Source organism: Prionailurus bengalensis, chromosome A1, assembly GCF_016509475.1.
Source record: "Prionailurus bengalensis isolate Pbe53 chromosome A1, Fcat_Pben_1.1_paternal_pri, whole genome shotgun sequence".
Taxonomy (NCBI): domain Eukaryota; kingdom Metazoa; phylum Chordata; class Mammalia; order Carnivora; family Felidae; genus Prionailurus; species Prionailurus bengalensis.
Window position 1 is genome coordinate 209,560,885 of NC_057343.1, and position 19,372 is coordinate 209,580,256.

Here is a 19,372-nt window from a genome sequence, read left to right on the forward strand (position 1 = left end):
GGAGAACACTTGAATTGTGTAATTGTATAGTATCTGCTCGTAAAATGTCATCCAGACATTTTAAATGGTGACTCTAAGGTTTGGGATAGTGTGGACAGTTACTTGGCCCGTGTTGTGTGGGAAACTCTAGGTCTGTCTGCCGGATGATTGCAGCTGTCCTAAAATGATGCAGAGGAAACAAACTGGAAACTGTGCTAAGATTACGGGGTGATTTTGCTCACAGTCTTTTCCTCCTTTTCCTAGAATTTTAATTCTGTTTTAATTCTGTTCAGTTCTGTTTGCTGAAGACAATTCTTGAGAAAGAGAATTTGTTGGAATTTTTATTTGCGACCTAGGCCTGAGAAATGGATGGGGCCACGGGTCTTGAACTACTCTTTCTGCAGTACACCAAATAGGTCAGAATAGGTGCAAAATTAGTTGACTGGTTTTCTGAGTACGATAATTTCCAAAGACAGAATGAGATTCTATCCTTGATTAATCACATGTCAGCTTTGAAAATCAAAAACAAAAAACTTAAAAATAGGTATAATTTTCAGGAGTCATTCAGTAAAAGATAGCAAAAGCTTTATTTAAACTAGATAACTTGGGGGGGGGGGGTGTAAAACTTCTTCCCAACAATTAATGAACAGTAAAACACAGACTGATAGGTATTGATCCAGACTTTGCGTCTCCACAGGAAGGAAGGTTAGAAAGGTGAGAGGGGCTTTGCAATATTGTGTCCAGGTGGTTTGGATCATCAAAATGGAATCCCATGCATGAATCCAGAGACGGAGAGTGTTAGTTATTCATTGCTGCCTGACAAGTTACCCTAAAATTCAGGGGCTTAAAACAGTAAACATTAATTCTCTCACGATGAGTTTAGGTCAGAAACTCAGAAGCAGCCTAATTGAGTATCTCTGGCTTCGAGTCTCTTGTGAGGCCACAGTGTGGATGTGGGTGGGGGCTGCAGGCTTGCCTAGGACTAGAGAATCTGCTTGAAAGATGGCTCGCTCAGTGGCTGGTCCTCACCACACAGACCTCTCCGTAGTGCTGCCGAGTGGCCTCATAACATGGCAGCTAGCTCCACCCAGACTTAGTGAGGAGAGAGAGACCATGGTGCCTCCACGATGCCTTTTATGGCCTCGCCTCAGAAGGGAGGAGCCATCGTGTCTGTTGCACTCTGTGTCACACAGGCTGATGCTGATACATTGTAGGAGTGGGCCACACAGGCAGGCATATCAGGAGGCGTGACCAATGTCATTGGCCATTTGTAGACTGGCTACCCCAGGAGCCTTTACCTTCGGTTGACGAGCTGCTGTTGCCAAGAGGAAACACTTGATTCACACCTCATTAAGATGACAGCATTAATTCACTTAACAAATACTTACTGAGTACCCGCCATGTATCAGGGACTGTTCTAGTCACCAGGGATATAGCAGTGGATGAAACAGTCTCTGCCCATGGAGTTTATAGGCTAGAGGATTAGAAATAAAATTTTAAAAGTAGTATGTTGGGAGAAAAATAAAGCCGAGAAAGGGGACTAGGGAAAGAAAGTGACGGGGGAAGAGGGGTTGCAGTTTTAAATAGGGTAGCTGGAAAAGACCTCACTATTAAGGTAACATTGGAGCTGAGATCTAGAGCAGGCGAGGTAGCAAGCTACACGGGGAGCCAGGGCAGGAGAGCTTCTGCGCACAGGAAGAGAGGTCACAGAGAGCTCAGGAAGCCTGAGGCAGGTGTCCTCAACACGTTGGAGGAGCGGGGCACCAGGAAGCCCATGCTCGGCCAGAGCCCACCTGAGCAGGAGGAGGTGGGAAGATGTGAGCCAGAGCAGCACGAGCCTCAGGTAGGGTCTGAAGGGTGATTTTAATCCACTCGAAGGGGCCTTATGTCTTGCAGACGTTGACAGCTCGGCTGTTTCATCCCTTCACTTCTAAGTGGAAGCCACTGAACTGCTTCACATTTTTATGGAGAATTCCAAAAACCTAGAAAAGAATCTCAAGCGCCACTCTCTCAATTATCGGTAGTCTCAACTGACATGCCGTACATGTCTTCGAATGCTAACTTTTAAATCTCTTTCCTAGTTCCTTCAAAGGGACCAGATACTTGGAGAGAGTGGAGTTCTGATGGAAAAAACTTAATAATCTATTGGAAGGTAAATGTCCAATTTTTTTTCCTTAGATATTTAAATGATTATATTATGCTAAACTTGCGTGTGGTACTTGGGTTCTCCAGGAGACTGGATTTCCCAGACTGGCTCTTTGAAGCACTGCTGAGAATCTAACCTGGTACTAAAACCCCCCAGACCCCTCATCACTACTGAATCACCACGGCCAGTATGGTGAGGGTCTTCTCTGTCAGATCGGAGCATTCTTTACTTTGATTTCATGAGGACTGGAAAGGACCTGAGGATTTCGTGAATTCCATCCACGTCTGTCACTTCAGCCAGAAACACCTTAAGAAGCCACAAGTTAGAATCTCAGTTGTGTTGGTGTTACATTTTTTATCTTGAACACATAGGGAACTTTTTACATATTTCGTGTGTACTTTGTTTCCCTTAAGTAAATTGCGTTATTATATGCCACTTAAAATTTTTGCATTTGGGTGGAAAATTAAGTTGTAAAGTTTTGTAAAAATTTTAGACACAGTGTAAATTGCATTGTGTTTCCACAGTTTTTCTCTACTAGAGCAACCGTTTTTGTTGCTATACTCTTTATCTGATTTGCAGACATCAAAAACCATTGTTTTCCACATCAGATATTATAAGAACAGTCATAATTGGATTTCTTCAAATAGGGAATTCTGTTGTTGAAAGTAAAACTATTTTTGCAAAAATTTGATGTCAGTACAACTTTGAGTGAAGTAGGTCTTTGTGCAAGTTCACTCTAAGTTCTGTTGCTTTGTGGTGGGCTGTATATGACCCCTCTTACATATTTTTTTAAATGTTTATTTATTTTTGAGAGAGAGAAGGGGAAGGGAGAGAGAGGATCCCAAACAGGCTCCCCACTGTCAGTGCAGAGCCAGACACAGGGCTTGATCTCATGAACTGTGAGATCATGACCTGAGCCAAAATCAAGAGTTGGACGCTTACCCGACTGAGCCACCCAGGTGCCCCCCCTCCCTTACTCTTGATTAGAAAATCCACTGGCTACCCAACAACTGTCTGTCACATTTCATGATAATATAGTAACAATGATACAGTCACTTCAGTATATCACTTCTCAGCCTTTGGCTAAGATCAAGAGGAGCTTGCTCTGTCCATTTCACACATCAGCCTGGTACTGCAGAACCATTACTTCAGGTATAGAGAAAATCTGTAATGTTGTTCAAGCTAGACGAATGCTTAACCGAAGCTTAAAAATACTGAAGTGATTGTAACTTTGGTGACTAGGTTGATGGTTCTGCCATTTGTCAAGGACGAGCATATTTGGGTGGAAAATTAAGTTGTTTGGGGTTGAATTTTTTAAATCTGTTTTTAAAAATCTGTGCCAGTGGGATATCCAAGCAGAGTCTAATAGGTGGTGGTTTGATGTAAGGCTCTGGAGTTCGGGGCAGAAGTCGGAGCTAAGACACAGCTTTGAGTAGCATGTAACTGGGATCACTCAGGGAGAGCATGCAGGGTGCAGAGAGGCCAAGGACGGACCCCTACGTGAAAACAGCATAAAAGGACCAGCAAAGGAAGAGGATCCAGCAGAGGAGAGTGGGAAGGGTAGATGGGCAGGAAGACCAGATGAAAATAATATAGCAGAAGCCAAGGGAGGGGGTTCTGTGAAAGAGTGAGCAGTCAACATCATCTGATGAAGCCCACAAATCTTGGGATGATAATGGGTACGGTAGAACAGGTCATCGGAGAGTCACTGGGGACCTGTTGTGGAGCAGTGTTTTCAGCAGAGTTGTTTCTGTTTTTAATGAGAGAGAGAGAGAGAGAGAGAGAGAGAGAGAGAGAGAGAGAGAGAGACATAGTTTAAGTGGGGGGGAGGGCACAGAGAGAGGAGAGCGAGAATCCTAGGCAGGTTCCGTGCTGTCAGCACAGAGCTCGACGTTGGGCTTGAACTCACGAAAGCGTGAGATCATGACCTGAGCCAAGATCAAGGGTTGGACGCTTAACTGACTGAGCCACCCAGGCGCCCCTTCAGCAGAACATTGATACCAAGGTCTGTCTGAATTAGAGGCTTCCATGAGTCATCATATAAATTGGAGCAGTGGTTTTGAAAAGCAGTTTAGCTCCATAAATAAAGAAGTTTGAATGTTTCCTCATGCCCAGTAAGTCTACTTTAGAAATCCATACTAAAGAATTAATCCTAACTATGAAAATGAAAAGTGGCATTGAAAGGTGCACCAAGTATTATCTTAGTATTGTGAAAAATTGGAAACTACTTAAATTTCATTTATTTAAGGAATATTCAGGTCAACTAGTAAAAATACTACATAAAATATAAAGCCGTTAAAGTGTGTATATTATAGACAAGTATATTATAGAAAGGCAAAAAAAGATAAATTGTATAGAATGATTAAAACAATGTTAAAAAATCTACATCTTAGAAAAACAACTTGAAGAAAGTATCAAAATGCAAAAGTATTTAAGAGATAGACATGGGTAGGGGCGCCTGTGTGGCGCAGTCGGTTAAGCGTCCGACTTCAGCCAGGTCACGATCTTGGGGTCCGTGAGTTCGAGCCCCGTGTCAGGCTCTGGGCTGATGGCTTGGAGCCTGGAGCCTGTTTCCGATTCTGTGTCTCCCTCTCTCTCTGCCCCTCCCCTGTTCATGCTCTGTCTCTCTCTGTCCCAAAAATAAATAAAAATGTTGAAAAAAAAATTAAAAAAAAAAAAGAGATAGACATGGGAACATTTTATAGTTTTTTTTTTTTTAACTTTTGTATAATTTCCAAATTTTCTGGTGATGAGCATGTACTGGTTTGATAAAACACTAAATATTTTTTAAAAACTGATGCCACAGGGATGCCTGGGTGGCTCAGTCGGTTAAGCGTCCAACTTCATTTCAGGTCATGATCTCACGGTTTGTGAGTTTGAGCCCCGCGTCGGGCTCTGTGCTGACAGCTTGGAGCCTGGAGCCTGCTTCAGATGCTGTGTCTCCCTCTCTCTGCCCCTCCCCAGCTTTCACTCTCTCTCTCAAAAATAAACATTAAAAAAAAATTTTTTTTTTTACATAAAACTATGATGTAGTAATTTTTTTAAGTTTTGTTTATTTCTCTCTACACGCACAACCCTGAGGTCAGGAGTCACATGCTCCACTGACTGAGCCAGCCAGGGGTCCCTCATGCCATAATTTTTTACGTTTTGCTGGGTAGAGCAGTCATTCTTACTACTTTTTTCGTTTGTGTCTGAAAAATGAGGCTAAATGCTGTGTTGTATTTACTTAATTTTTAAATTTCTGTGTGTTCTTACTGCTTACGGTAAGTATAGTTTTTCTTCAGTATCACTTTCCTGATTTATCCTGGTCTCGTGCCTTTTAAATCTGTGTTTTATACTGTTAACAGCTTCATCTATTCCACTGTTACCTTGTTGTGATTAACGCAGTACCTGGTTTAGACTTGATGGATGGGCCTGCCTCATCACATAGCCATTTTTTGCAGGTTTCTTGACAGAATTTATTTTTCTGTTTTTCATAGCCTTTGCCCATTAATGAAGCTAATGGGAAAATCCTTTCCTATAATGTGTCATGTTCACTAGATGAGGAGACACAGTCCCTTTCTGAGATCCCTGATCCTCAACATAAGGCAGAACTACAACTTGATAAAAATGACTACATCATCAGCGTGGTGGCAAAAAATTCTGTTGGTTCATCGCCACCTTCTAAAATAGCTAGTATGGAAATTCCAAACGGTGAGTACTTAAGATAACATAGTACGTAAGAACAGGGAATTAGAGTGAAGCATCTTAAAGGTGGTTTGCTCTCATAATGTCAGCTTTCTTCTCCTGTCCCCTGTTGCTGCTGATGCAAAAGGAGGAACAAGCAGATTAATGTCCTGAATTCACTGAGAGGCAGCAGTCATCAGTCATTAGTGTTGACTCCAAACATCTACTGATGGATAAAATAACTACCCAGTTACTTTAGTGCATAATGTTGGAGAGTTATGGTGGTAGATTACTCTTCATAGGAAATGTTTCAACTACTTACTCAAGTACCGTTTTCATTTCTCTCTCCAAGACCATGAGAGCTGATGCTGTATTAGCTAGGCTATTTTGCACACTGCCAGGACAAAATTTTCATTTTAAGTGGCCACTTTGTTGGTAATGTCTTACCAACAAATGTCTTTATTATAATATTATAATATATATTATCAATATAAGCTTGAAAAAGTAACTGGGGCAGTTTTGAAATTAACTTAATGCCTTTTTTTTAAAGTTTATTTATTTATTTATTCATTTTTAACATTTATTTATTTTTGAGACAGGGAGAGACAGAGCATGAATGGGGGAGGGTCAGAGAGAGAGAGACACACAGAATCTGAAACAGGCTCCAGGCTCTGAGCTGTGAGCACAGAGCCCGATGCGGGGCTCGAACTCACGGACCGTGAGATCATGACCTGAGCCGAAGTCAGACGCTTAACCAACTGAGCCACCCAGGCTCCCCTAAAGTTTATTTTTTGAGAGCAAGAAAGAGAGGGCAGAGGGGCAGAGAGAGGGGAACAGGGAGAGTCCCAAGTGGGCTCCACATTGTTAGTGCAGAGTCTGACATGGGACTCAATCTTGCAAACCATGAGGTTGTGACCTGAGCCAAAATCAAGAGGATGCTTAATGGACTGAGCCACCCAGACTCCCCTGCCTTTCTTTAAATACTATGGATTCCCAATGATGTGTCCATTCTTTCTTGGCCGCCTTTATAGCTCTAGACTTGGGAATTTTAAATAGCCACTTCTGCCTCTTTTCCCGGTCGATTCCTCTTTGAGGTCATTCCCTGCTCCCCCACTTTGCTGTCCTGCCTCAATATGGGGTCTCCTATCTGTGCCCACCCACTCCTAAAGGAAGAAAAGTTGGTCCAGTTGGGGTCCTCTGAGTATCTTTTCAACTCCTGATTGAGGCAGTTTCTTACTGCCTGTAACTTAGCTGGTTCTTTGCTTTGTTTCAGTCGACAGTTTCAGTCGACAATTCAGGGGAATTAGGAAGGACTAGGGGAGGCGCCATACATTTCAGAGACACGCAACACAGAGCCCAGGAAGCAGCACACGCCAGAAAGAGAGGTCTCCAGGTAGCAGTGTGAGCACAGAAAGGAAAGGAAAGAGAGACACACAGAAGAGAACACCAACACTTCTGATTTAGAGTCTGTATTTCATTGCTTTATAATGATAAGCAATAGCTGTGTTGTCTTTTAATTTAAGAACTATATTTCTGCCTTTTCCCTGTGTCCTTCGGAAGGTGGCAGTTTATGGAACTAACAGTGGTCTAGCATCAGAACCTAGAGAGTTAAGAAGAAATCAGTGTGCCTTGAGGATTTCCCATGATGGCGGCCTTGGGCCTCAGAGCAAGTTTACACTGTGGGGTTTTAATCACATTGGGCCCAAACATGTTAAATCCAAAGTCTTCTGAATTCTAAACCAAATTGCTATCTTTTGTTAGGTAGTAATTGCCTTATGAGCACAATTTTTTTTTTTCCCAGAAAGCCTTTCTTTGACTTTTTTACTAAACCCTTGAATATAAATCAGTTACAGAAATTATGTCTTTTCTCCCATTACTGTGGGAAATTTCGGCCTAACCTACCCAATCCTCACCCCCAACCTTGGGCCTTCCTTATCCCTGGGCCGGGATCTGGCAGGATGGGGAAACAGAACCTCAGCACGGCCCCCTTCCCACCAACCTCTGCATCTCACCCCTCCCTTTGCCCACACTGGCTGTTCCGTCCCACGGCTCTTGATCCCATTGCATTTTAGCAGATTCCCCATTCTTCACACCTTCTCCAGAAACCCCTGCAGCCCCCCGGCGCCCAGACTCCCACCATGGGCCTGAAAGGAAAAGCAGGTCTGCTCCATCCACTCATTCACCGCGTGTCACTGTGCTCCTGCTCCGTGTGCCCCGGGCTGGGGTTGCAGGCACACGCCTCCGCCTGCTGGCGTGGGGCTCATGTCCGTAGTGGACGAGGAGAGGAGAGGTTAGGACTGTCCACTCGTGCTCTGCACCTGCCTCTGGCATGCCTGCCCCCTGCCTTGCTGCACCTGTCTAGTGCCCTCACGCCCTCAGCCCCATCCCTCCTGACGCTGACCTTCACATCCCAGCCCTGCTGTGTCACCGTCTATCCTGGGTGCTCTTTATTACTTTCTCCAGCTTCTGACTTTATCTGTATATACCGGTAATTACTGTTCTACAACAGAAATAACAGAGCGACATTTCTAAACTTTGCTAGAGATTTATCTAGTTTGAGCACTATTTTAAAATTTCTCTACAGTGAAGTAATTTTTCTAACTCCTGCCCGTTTTCATGAGATTTACCGTATGTTATTGTTTTTAATACAAGTATAAAACCCTACTTCTTTCTTGTTGAAGATGATCTCAAAGTAGAGCAGGCTGTCGGGATGGGAAATGGAATTCTCCTCACGTGGAATTATGATCCCAGCATGACTTGTGACTATGTTATTAAGTGGTGTAACTCCTCTCGGGCCGAGCCCTGCCTCATGGACTGGAAAAAAGTCCCTTCCAACAGCACTGAAGCTGTAATAGAATCTGGTAAGATGAACTCATGCCTCTTAATGAAAGTTCTTAAAATATATTTTTAAACGGCAGTATATGGTGTGACTGGGTATAATGAGTGACCACCCCCCCCCCCCCACCACCACTGTGAATTGCTGTGACTTTTCTGGAAAGTGCTTTGTAGCCATATGTGTGTGAAATGGTTCATATCTTTTGATCTAGTAATTACTTGTCTGAGAATTTATTCCAAGAAATAATCAGAGTGACATCGGATACCATGTAAGAATGTTCACCACAGTGGTATTTATAAACATAAAAATTGAAAACCCAAACAGCAAATAGGAGAATGAGTAAATTACAGTACATCTAGAAAGTGGAATGTTAACGCCAAAGATTGTGTCAAATATGTAACACCAAGGACAAGTGCTCCTGAAGAAAAAAGACTGGAACCCTAAGTAGTATGGTCTCACTCATCGTGTGCTCAGGGCGCAGGTTGAGGGGTTAGGCAGAGCCGAGAACAAAGGACTCGCAGCCATCACTGCTGGTGTAGGGCATGGGGGCACCCGTGTGGCAAGGGGCATGGTGCGTGCATGTTTTGGGGGGCCATTCCCAGTGTCTGACTGTTGATGAGCCGTGAGTCCTACCAGGTGAGCTGCTTTAGATATGAGCAGTCTCGAGTTCAGCCATGAGGAGTGTGTGGTAACCTGCAGGCTAAGCCAGCCCTATCCTTGGTAATTACAGCCCCCTTTCCACTATCATTGTTCCTTCTGAGCGGCTGATGAGTGTTTTGTACCTCTGCCCTCGGGAATTGTGGAACATGTAGCTCAGTGGTGGTGGTGCTTCTCGAGGTCATTCCGTTGCCGTGGTTCTCCCTCACATGGGCACAAGGCTCAGGAGAGCAAGCAGCTGCTGATTCTTATCTCCCAGAGAACCAGGGCTACCTGCCTGCCCTTTTCACTGTCAAATGGTGAAGATGAGTCCCGCCCACGAGATTACTCCAAGTCGGTTGAGATTATTTGCCACTTCTTGAAATATGCAGTGGTTCCCTTCATCCTTTCTTAGAGCATACCTCCCTCATCAGAGTGCCCAGCTCATACCAGCTCCTCTTCTGGGCCCCCTCCTCCCCCCACGGAGCTGCCTGAGTCTCCCACAGTCCTGGCACACCCCACCGGAGCTCTCGTCCGTTTTCCAGCCTTCTCGCTTGGGCTTTGAGAATGACTGGGTGGACTAGGGCAGGCTCAGTGGTGTGGAAAGGGGTCTCCTTGGATAGCGTGTGACCTGTAGGGTGAGAGGGCCAGCCTCCTGTGCCAAGGCAGGTGAGCAAAGGCCCTGCGGTGTGGTTGAGAGAACAAAGGCTCCGAGAAGTAGGTGGCTTGGCCCAACGTCACAAAACTGGTGTGGGATAGCACCAGGATTCACATTCAGAGCTGTTCTGAGCCTCAGGAGGCCAGGAGTTGTCTCCATTATATATGGTTGCTGGGAGGCACTTCTCTTGTCCCCTTTATGTACTCACTCCACTATCCTCTCTATCTTATGACCTCAAAACATGGAACCCCACTCGGGCTCTTTTTCTTCTTAAGGCGGTGGAACCCTATAGAATACTGATACACATAATTGTAACATAACGCTGGGTGCGTGCAGATTACAATAACCTCAGGTACACCTGTCTCGAAAGAAAAAAGTTGCAGAATGATTGTAGAGGTTGATCCATCTCTCCTTTGAGCTTGTAGACCCACTGGTGTTCCTTGGGCATGTAGCTGGAGATCTGGTGCTCTCACCACACCAGAATTTCCCCCAAGCAGTATCGTCTCCCTAGACCACCACTGGTGAGCTCCTGATTGCCCTTTAAGGCCCTGTTCACATGTCACTTCTTGGTGGATTTTCGTGATATTCTTAAATTCATTTGGTCATTGAAGGTGCCACAGCCTATGATAGACCCCTGTGGTCTAGCACATTGTGTCATGGTTACCCCATTCGTCTGTCCCCCCACCACTCTGCCAGCCTCTCTAGGCCATGGGCCATACTGTGTCCGCCCATTCCCAACATTTCTCACGTTGCATGGTATTGAGGAGGTATCTTAAAAGGGATTTTTTAACTGAAGTTAAGAAGCTTCTCTTGCATGTCTTGTGAAGTTAATAACTCAAGGGCACTGAATGGTAATGCTACAAAGAGAGGCTGACTCTATGGCCAGGTCCTTCCACCCTGCAGCATCAAGGGAGGGCGGAAATGTCAGTGTCTGCTTTGGGGAGCAAGGAGGGAGAGAGAACACTGGCCAGGGAAGGGCTTCCAGGGGCTTGATGGGGACCTGCGACTTGCTAGTAAACTGACCCTGGACCAGATCCTGGGGAGAAGTCTCCATTGCTTGATTTTAAGAAACAAAATGCGGGGCGCCTGGGTGGCGCAGTCGGTTAAGCGTCCGACTTCAGCCAGGTCACGATCTCGCGGTCCGCGAGTTCGAGCCCCGCATCAGGCTCTGGGCTGATGGCTTGGAGCCTGGAGCCTGTTTCCGATTCTGTGTCTCCCTCTCTCTCTGCCCCTCCCCCGTTCATGCTCTGTTTCTCTCTGTCCCAAAAATAAATAAACGTTGAAAAAAAAATTAAAAAAAAAAAAAAGCAAGTTTTGATCACTGTTCTTTCCCTTCAAGGTCATGTCATATTATAATACTGTTCATTACAACAGAAGCGAATTTGTTTAATTTTTATTCGGTCACTTTTCACTTTGTCAATTTTGAAAATACAGATGTATTGTTTTAGAAGAAGAAAACATCTGTTTAAAATTAGCTTTGGAAATTTCAGAATAAGTTAGCATAAATTGGATATTTCTAAAATAGATGTCCATAGTAATATGTACTTATTAAAGTTAATTGTGTTCACCCTGTAGATCAGTTTCGACCGGGTGTAAGATACAATTTTTTTCTGTATGGGTGCAGAAATCAAGGATATCAGTTACTGCGTTCTATAATTGGATATATAGAAGAATTGGGTAAGTTACGTGGGTAAGATTTCTTGGAGTTCAAGGTAATGTGAAAAAATAGAAATCAATTGCAAGAGTAAATTCTATAAATAGATTAAATGGAGATACTTAGCTCAAGGAAGGAAAAATAATTCATTTGATGAATTTAAAATCGTGATTACTTCATCTTCATTCCTCTAATGTTTATATTTCACGATTTCACCATTGAGAAAACCAGATCTTCATTTTGATGTCAAAGATACTTAATTTGCACTTAAACGCATTTAAAACACCATTAGCTTCGAGACCGTCTGTTGGAGTGACCACTTACAGACTTGGCCCAGAACGCTTCCCTGGGTGTGTGTGTCCTGGGTTCCACCTGTGTGTCTAGTTATTAGCATATAAGCTTCACAGGAAAAACACTTGTGATAGAATTTCTGAAATTTTACGACTCAGTAGAGAATAAAGTTCTAAGTCCAAATGCAGTTATTTTGGAGGATAGAAATTTCATGAAATGTTGATGTCTTGCTCCGTATCAGTAAATCCTCCCTTAACTATCCACTTTTTCCCTTTTACAGCTCCAATTGTTGCCCCAAATTTTACTGTCGAGGACACATCTGCAGATTCAATATTAGTAAGATGGGAAGATATTCCTGTGGAAGAGCTTAGAGGCTTTTTAAGAGGATATTTATTTTACTTTGAAAAAGGAGAGAGAGACACATCTAAGACCAGGGGTTTGGAATCCGGTAAGTAAATTACCTGATTGTGAGTATAGCAAGGACAGTACTTCCTAGAAGTTCTCATTAACCACAAAAAAAAAAAAAAAAAAAAAAAAAAAAAAAAAAAAAAAAGGAAAGAAAAGAAAAGAAAAAGAAATTCTGCTGAGCAACTTAATACTTGTTTCCAAAACTGTCTGAAAAATAGATAAATGAAAATGTATGAATATGAGAATTTTAGGATTTTAGTGTGTGATAAAAGACACGTACCACCGTTCATTTAAATTATTTATTCTGCAACCCTTGGTAATAAGCCCCATAGGACAGGGAGACCATCTCTTTCTAGTCTTGTATGATGCATAACATAGCATCTTACATAGCATCTGTAATTATAATGAGGAGAAAAGCTCAGGAACCCAAAGAATGGCTCTGGAGCGTCTGCTGTTCTGTGACAAAGAGCCACCCGTGCAGTTCACCAGGGCCTTAATGAGCTGGCCAGCTTAATTGACTTGACTGGGGACGTGTGTCTCCATTAGATCCTAAAAAGTACAGTCAGTCCTCGACAGTTGGTAAGCGTGTGTCCAAAGACCTTAGAGAATTTTCAAATTTACAAATACAGAGATGTTTGCGCAGACCTCTGGCTTCTCCCTAAATTATATTTCTGTTGGGAGTCAGATGATTCCTGTTCATAGCCACATAACACAAGCATATCATCTTTTCCGTTTGAGAGCTTTCATTTCCCTTAATGACCTCTCCTCAGAAAGAAACCATTTTAATTATTTAATGCCTGTCCAGCAAGTAGAGAACAACAGTGCTGGATGGAGATGCTGACCAGGCATTAGCTAGGTTACTTCCCAGAGCAGCTGCATTCCATGGGTACCTCCCCCACATCACTGAGGTCTGCATTTCCTGAACCTTCCACTGCCTGTGAGTGAGAAAAATCCTAAACACAAAGTTCTACCAACATCCAGAGTCTAGTGAAACTTTTCTTAAATGCTCAGAAATTTTACACTTGGATCAGCTAAAATTCTAGCATATGGACTTCCATTTAGAGGCGATGGATTCGTCACTAAAAGAAGAAAACAAAGGCAACTGGACAGGCGAGAGTACACCAGATGTGGATGTTTGGGAGCTGATGGGCGTGGGGCACATGACCTAGAGAAAAGCGGAGCTCCATGAAATCCAGGTGGACGTTCAGGCTTCAGTGAGAAATAATTTCACTCATTGTAGGGGCCAGGATTGGAGACAGATGGTTAGGATGGATATGGGCTGACCAGTGAGGGTGATTGAAAGTCTGCAAGAAGCAGTTAGAACCCCCAAGTCCTGCACCGACTTCATGTAGTGAACATGAGTGCTCTCTCCTCTGCCTGAAGACAAGGGGTTTATTCTTTGGAGAAACTGAGCCAGAGAGCCTCCAGAGAGGGGAACATGACAGGAAGCAGTGTCTGAAGCACCCTGCCTTCTCCTTCCTCTAATAGAAAGCTAATGGGACATCTTCAGCGAGGCCTGTTTCCTTGGACGAGATTGGAGGATCTTTCTTTGGAAAAAGTACATGGTTCCTGAGGAATGACACAAAAGGTGCTGATAGTGGGGGGCTGTCCCAGTGAAAGGCTGGAAATTGACCTGGTCATTTCCCACCAGTGATAAGCGATGCCTGCCAACCAGTAAGCGCCACCAATTCACAGTGACCTTCCAGAGGCTCACTCTTAACCATGACTAGCAGCCAAGGGTAACCAGATGGTTGAGAAAGATTCTAACATGAGGACAGAAACCGGAAGAAATGAGAGGAAACAGGTTCAGTGTAGGGGAAACAAATTTAAAACTATCCTTGTGTCATTGAGATGCGCTGTATTTATTGAAAGGGCATGATGTTCTAAAAAGGAACAATCAGAAGATATGTAAGGGTTCATCAAAATTAAAAATGTGATCTAAGAAATTTTTAAAGAAAAATAGAAGATAGAGGAAAATTGAAAATAGAGAGATTCTTCCCCAGATTAGATGAATGCAGAGGAGAAAACTTTGGAGTAAAACGATTAGGAAGTTGGAGCATCAGAGACATGCACTGCCATGCGAGAGAGAAGAGGGAAATAGAAGTAAATTACCAAAGCAGGAGCATAAGACCATTTCCCAGAAGTGAAAGACCAGGCTATATAGAGTAAAAGTACACAGATAAATAGGAAAAAAAAATCTACACCAAGGTAGATCGTCATGAATTTCCAGAGCACCTGATAGATAAAGAACAAATCCTAGAAACAGAGAAAAGTGGCTTGTGTGTGAGGCATCAGGAATGAGAGCGGCCTCGGACTTCTCAACAGTATACCGGATGCCAGAAGATAGCACAGCTATGTGATACTGACTGAAAATTCAAGATACTAACTGAAAATTCAAGATACTGACTGAAAATCTTTCAACCTAGAAGTCTGTACTCTGTCAGTCTTCCAGCCCATGTGAGAGCAGAACGAAGGCATTCTCAGACCTGGAGAGCTGCAGATCTTTCCTCCCCCATGCCCCCTGGTCAGGGGGCTCTAGAAGAGCCCATCATCCTGAGGAAGCAAGGGGGGCAGGCCCGTCCAGGAGGGTGGGAGCTAGGAAAGCCTGACGTCTGGAGCAGACACCCTGGGGAGGGGACCCCGGGGGACATAGGGGTTTGGGGGGAGCTGGTCGTGGCACTGGGATTTTGTTGTTGGGCCACGTGAAAAATTGTGTTGAATATTCACAGGAGGATATGGGAAGAATTAGGAATAGGTACACTAAGCAAATGAGGGCAAAAACATGCAGTTACAACAGTAAAACAAAGGAAACATGAGCAGACCAAGCAATTTGTCTTAACAGGAATTCATGTTTCTATGATCCTAGTGATGTACACGCTGGATTTCCCAGACATTTCGATGTGTTTGTGTGAATGACGTGGGATGAGAGGGAGAAGGGGTGTGGAGAACACCAAAGCGTCACCTTCTTTGTAGGACCTGCATATGGAAGGTCTACATCAAATTTATAAATCAAAATCAAATCAGATTTGTAAAAGCACTGCCAGTCTGAGGGTTTTTTTTTTTTTTCAAAATACGGAAGTAAATCCACAAAGAGGCAGATTGTGTGGTGATTGTCGGTGGCAGGGGAAGGTGCTGGCAGGGAGCTGCTACTTTTTGGCCGTTAGCCATTTAGTACAGTTCGGTTTTGCAAACTGTTGTCTTCCGGTATTTTGATTCAAACTTGAAAATAATGGTTTAGACAGTTCTTCATACTTCTTTTGAAATGATTCAAGGCTTCCTCGCCAGTGACTCGTCCGGCAACCCTGGTGCGCTGCCTCTACCCCGGGTGGTTTGGAGCAAGTGCTCTAGCGAGGCGGGCTCTCCTCCCTCGAGCCTCTCTCTCAGCTCAGGCAGGACCAGCCCCAGGCACTGTGTCCCCCTCCCCAGCAAGTTGCGGTTGTGGTGTGTTCTCATGCCCTTAGGAAGAGAAGAGACATCTCTTGTTTGTCGGCTATACGCTGGGATTGTCCTAGGGAATGTATGGCAACTTCACTTCCACGGGCAGAGAAACTCAAGCTCAGAGAGGTTTACGTAACAGGTCCAGATTCCACAACTACTAACTGGCAGAACTTAGCTGATTCCACAGGCCTTGGTCCTCCCGGTGACCAGCAACCAGTCACTTGAAAGGGATGTGGGTAGAACAAGAGATGAATGACCAGGTGTTTAAAATGGTGTAGAGATCAAGAATAATAATCTTCGATTTAAAAATAGGTCGTTCTGACATAAAGGTTAAGAATATTACCGACCTCTCCCAGAAGACACTGAGAATTGCCGATCTTCAGGGTAAAACGAGTTACCATCTGGTCCTGCGAGCCTATACAGATGGTGGAATGGGCCCAGAGAAGAGCATGTTTGTGGTGACAAAGGAAAATTGTAAGTTAATTACTGCTGTTGAGATGCTTTCCACACTTGAGCGCATAACGCTTCTAGCAAGTTTTGTCGCTGTAGGAACCCTCTTCTAAAAAATTTCACGTGTTGCGTGTTTAAAGTGGGTGGCCAGCAGTGTTAAGAGGCCATGGGGATGGCTTCATATTTATTCTTGCCAGTTATCTGGAGCTATTTCCTCGTGAGTATCTAAGAAATTAAGGAATTAAGGATACCTCTGAAGTCTGGAGTTCTGAATGCATGTTGAATTCAGATAATGGTGACCCACTTTATCCTTCTTTGCCCTAACCATTCTAAATGTGATTTTTTTTTTAATTTTTTTTTCAACGTTTTTTATTTTTATTTTGGGGACAGAGAGAGACAGAGCATGAACGGGGGAGGGGCAGAGAGAGAGGGAGACACAGAATCGGAAACAGGCTCCAGGCTCCAAGCCATCAGCCCAGAGCCCGACGCGGGGCTCGAACTCACGGACCGCGAGATCGTGACCTGGCCGAAGTCGGACACTTAACCGACTGCGCCGCCCAGGCGCCCCTAAATGTGATTTTTAACATATCTAGAGAAGGGTGAAAGAAATATCCTTAAAAAAAAAAGGAAAGCCCAGCATTCACAAATTTGAGATGGAGACTGGGGAAGATAGTCTTGACTGTCCGTGGCAAAGAACTTGAGTCAGGCCACGGTGTGTCCTGTAGCCCCGAGGTGGGCTTCACACACTGAGTAAAGCACCATGAGGATACAGTTCTCAGCCAGGGGTGATTTTGCCCCCTGGGGGATACTTGGCGATGTCTGGTGACATTTTCGGATCCCAGAACTGTGGGGTGCTCCTGGGATCACATGGGTGAAGCCCAGGGATTCTGTGGAACTTCCTAGAGCGTGCACGTCAGCCTCCTCGCCCGCCCCACACACAGGGAAGAAGAATCGAATGGTCAGTAGCGCTCAGCTGTGCTCTAAAGAATTTTAAGTATTAGTGTAAACATCATTAAAATGCCTAAAGGTCATATTTGAGTAGTTTTTCAGTGTCCCTGGAGCAGTGCAATTTTTTTCCCTTTAAATAATCTATCAATTTAAATGTATCTGATAGGAATTTATTCTATACTTCATGCTAAAAATAGTGGTGTGAATATATCCAATATTCTCTTTTTAGCTGTGGGATTAATTATTGCCATCCTCATCCCAGTGGCGGTGGCGGTCATTGTGGGAGTGGTAACGAGCATTCTTTGCTATCGGAAACGAGAATGGTAATGGTACCTGCATTTACTCTTGCTGTTGTGTTCTTAAGAGCATGATTGTTTAGTTTATGTGTTAACGGAGAAGTACTTGGCTGAAACTAGTCAGTGAAAAATGTGGATTTAGTCAGATCAATGTTGGATTTCATGGTAAGCAAGAACATGGCATGTTATTTAAAGGTTTTTAGTCAAGTGAAAGGTAAATTTTTTCCTGCTGTATTTACTAATAATTTTAAGTAATAGCAGATATACTAAAAAATATTTACAGGCATAAATAGGGCAGTACCTCTATGCAAGATTAATGATTAGGATCACATTTGTCCTGATGACCTATTTAGAAACTACCATCATTTATTCATTATTCAACAAATATGAATGACATCTCCCATGTGAAGAGTGAGACAGAGGTGAACTAAATAAGCGTGATCTTTATAGACCTCTATCGTAGTAGGGAAAAGTGGACATTAAACACATAATCATCCAGTAAATGCACGCTTACAAAGTATGAGTGGGTACTAGGAAAGTCACTGGGCACCAGGAGGGGAATAACAGGAACCACGTCACTAGAGATGCCAACCAAGGCTTCCCTATGGGAGTTCCATTTAAGTGGAGTCCCAAAGTGTAAGCAGAGGAGAGAGTTTTCCAGGGAGAGAGAAGAGCTCCTGTGCGGGCCCAGACATTGGAAAGAGCTTGGTCATCTGGAGAAAGTGAGAGGAACTGTGTGTCTGGGTGAAGCTTGAGAGGCAGGAGGTGAGGTGAGGTGGTAAGCAGGGACTCCGTGTGAGAGAGTACATCATGGTAACTGGCAGGCATTGTCCTGGGCTGGGCTTGGGACAGATGGCTGTGTTCAGGCATAGACAGCCCTCACTGGCATTAAAAATGCCATCATTCATGACAGAGAAGAGAATGTATTCTAATAATCTCGGTTTATAAATTAGCATAGTAATAGTTTAGAACTATAGAATACCCTGTTTTGGTAACCATATTTTCATTACCAAAAATCACATTTTAAAAATGACTTTAATACAAAAGATAACATGAGAGAGTTTATTTTTTTATTATTTTTTTTAACGTTTATTTATTTTTGAGACAGAGAGACAGAGCATGAACGGCAGAGGGTCAGAGAGAGAGGGAGACCCAGAATCCAAAGCAGGCTCCAGGCTCTGAGCGGTCAGCACAGAGCCCGACGCAGGGCTCGAACTCATGGACCGTGAGATCATGACCTGAGCCGAAGTCGGATGCTTAACCGACTGAGCCACCCAGGCGCCCCAACATGAGAGAGTTTAAAAGCTAGAACATTTCATACTTAACATTTAACAAAGTTGTTTTGTTTTTTCCTGCAGGAATTTCAAATACTAAACTTCCTTTTAACAGCTATAAATGTAATATGGCACTGAGAAAATACCCTTTATGTTTGCATTTAGTTTTTGCTCAACATTAATAGCCTTTTCCCCTAATAGTCCAGAACCTGTTACGAGCAGTGGAGAACTGCCTGATGCAAATATGTTCCCACAGTAATGGGCCCTGCTTAATCTAGTTTGCACTGTGGACGTTTGAGTAGATGAGCAGGTCCTCTGTTTCACTTATGATTTGGGAGTACAGTCACCATTTCAATTCACTGCTTTCTATTTTCAGAAGATGCTGTCGTTCTAAAATAGAAGTACCGCTTGTCTGTCTCAAATAGGAACCTCTCAGTGCATTGTACACAAAGGTTCATGAATGATCACACTAAAAAGGATCTTGCATTTTTATCTCAGAAGTTCACTAAAGCATCATATAAAATGTCCAAGTAAACCTAGTGATTTACTAACTTATTTGTTGTCTAATTGATCATCTCAGTTATTAAATGTACTTAATCATCTTTATTTAAAGGATTAAAGAAACCTTCTACCCTGACATTCCAAATCCAGAAAATTGTAAAGCTTTACAGTTTCAGAAGAGTGTCTGTGAG

General features: G+C 43.5%; 1 protein-coding gene across 1 annotated transcript in view; it reads left to right on the top strand.

Moving 5' to 3' along the window:
* Positions 1 to 19,372, top strand: part of LIFR (LIF receptor subunit alpha) — a 75,161-nt gene that overhangs the window by 53,339 nt on the left and 2,450 nt on the right. Inside the window, exons 12-19 of the mRNA XM_043599648.1 lie at positions 2,061 to 2,131; positions 5,605 to 5,818; positions 8,473 to 8,652; positions 11,497 to 11,598; positions 12,147 to 12,314; positions 16,025 to 16,186; positions 17,340 to 17,433; positions 19,294 to 19,372. Of these exons, the coding sequence (XP_043455583.1) occupies positions 2,061 to 2,131; positions 5,605 to 5,818; positions 8,473 to 8,652; positions 11,497 to 11,598; positions 12,147 to 12,314; positions 16,025 to 16,186; positions 17,340 to 17,433; positions 19,294 to 19,372 (1,070 nt within the window). The remainder of the gene's footprint in view (positions 1 to 2,060; positions 2,132 to 5,604; positions 5,819 to 8,472; positions 8,653 to 11,496; positions 11,599 to 12,146; positions 12,315 to 16,024; positions 16,187 to 17,339; positions 17,434 to 19,293) is intronic.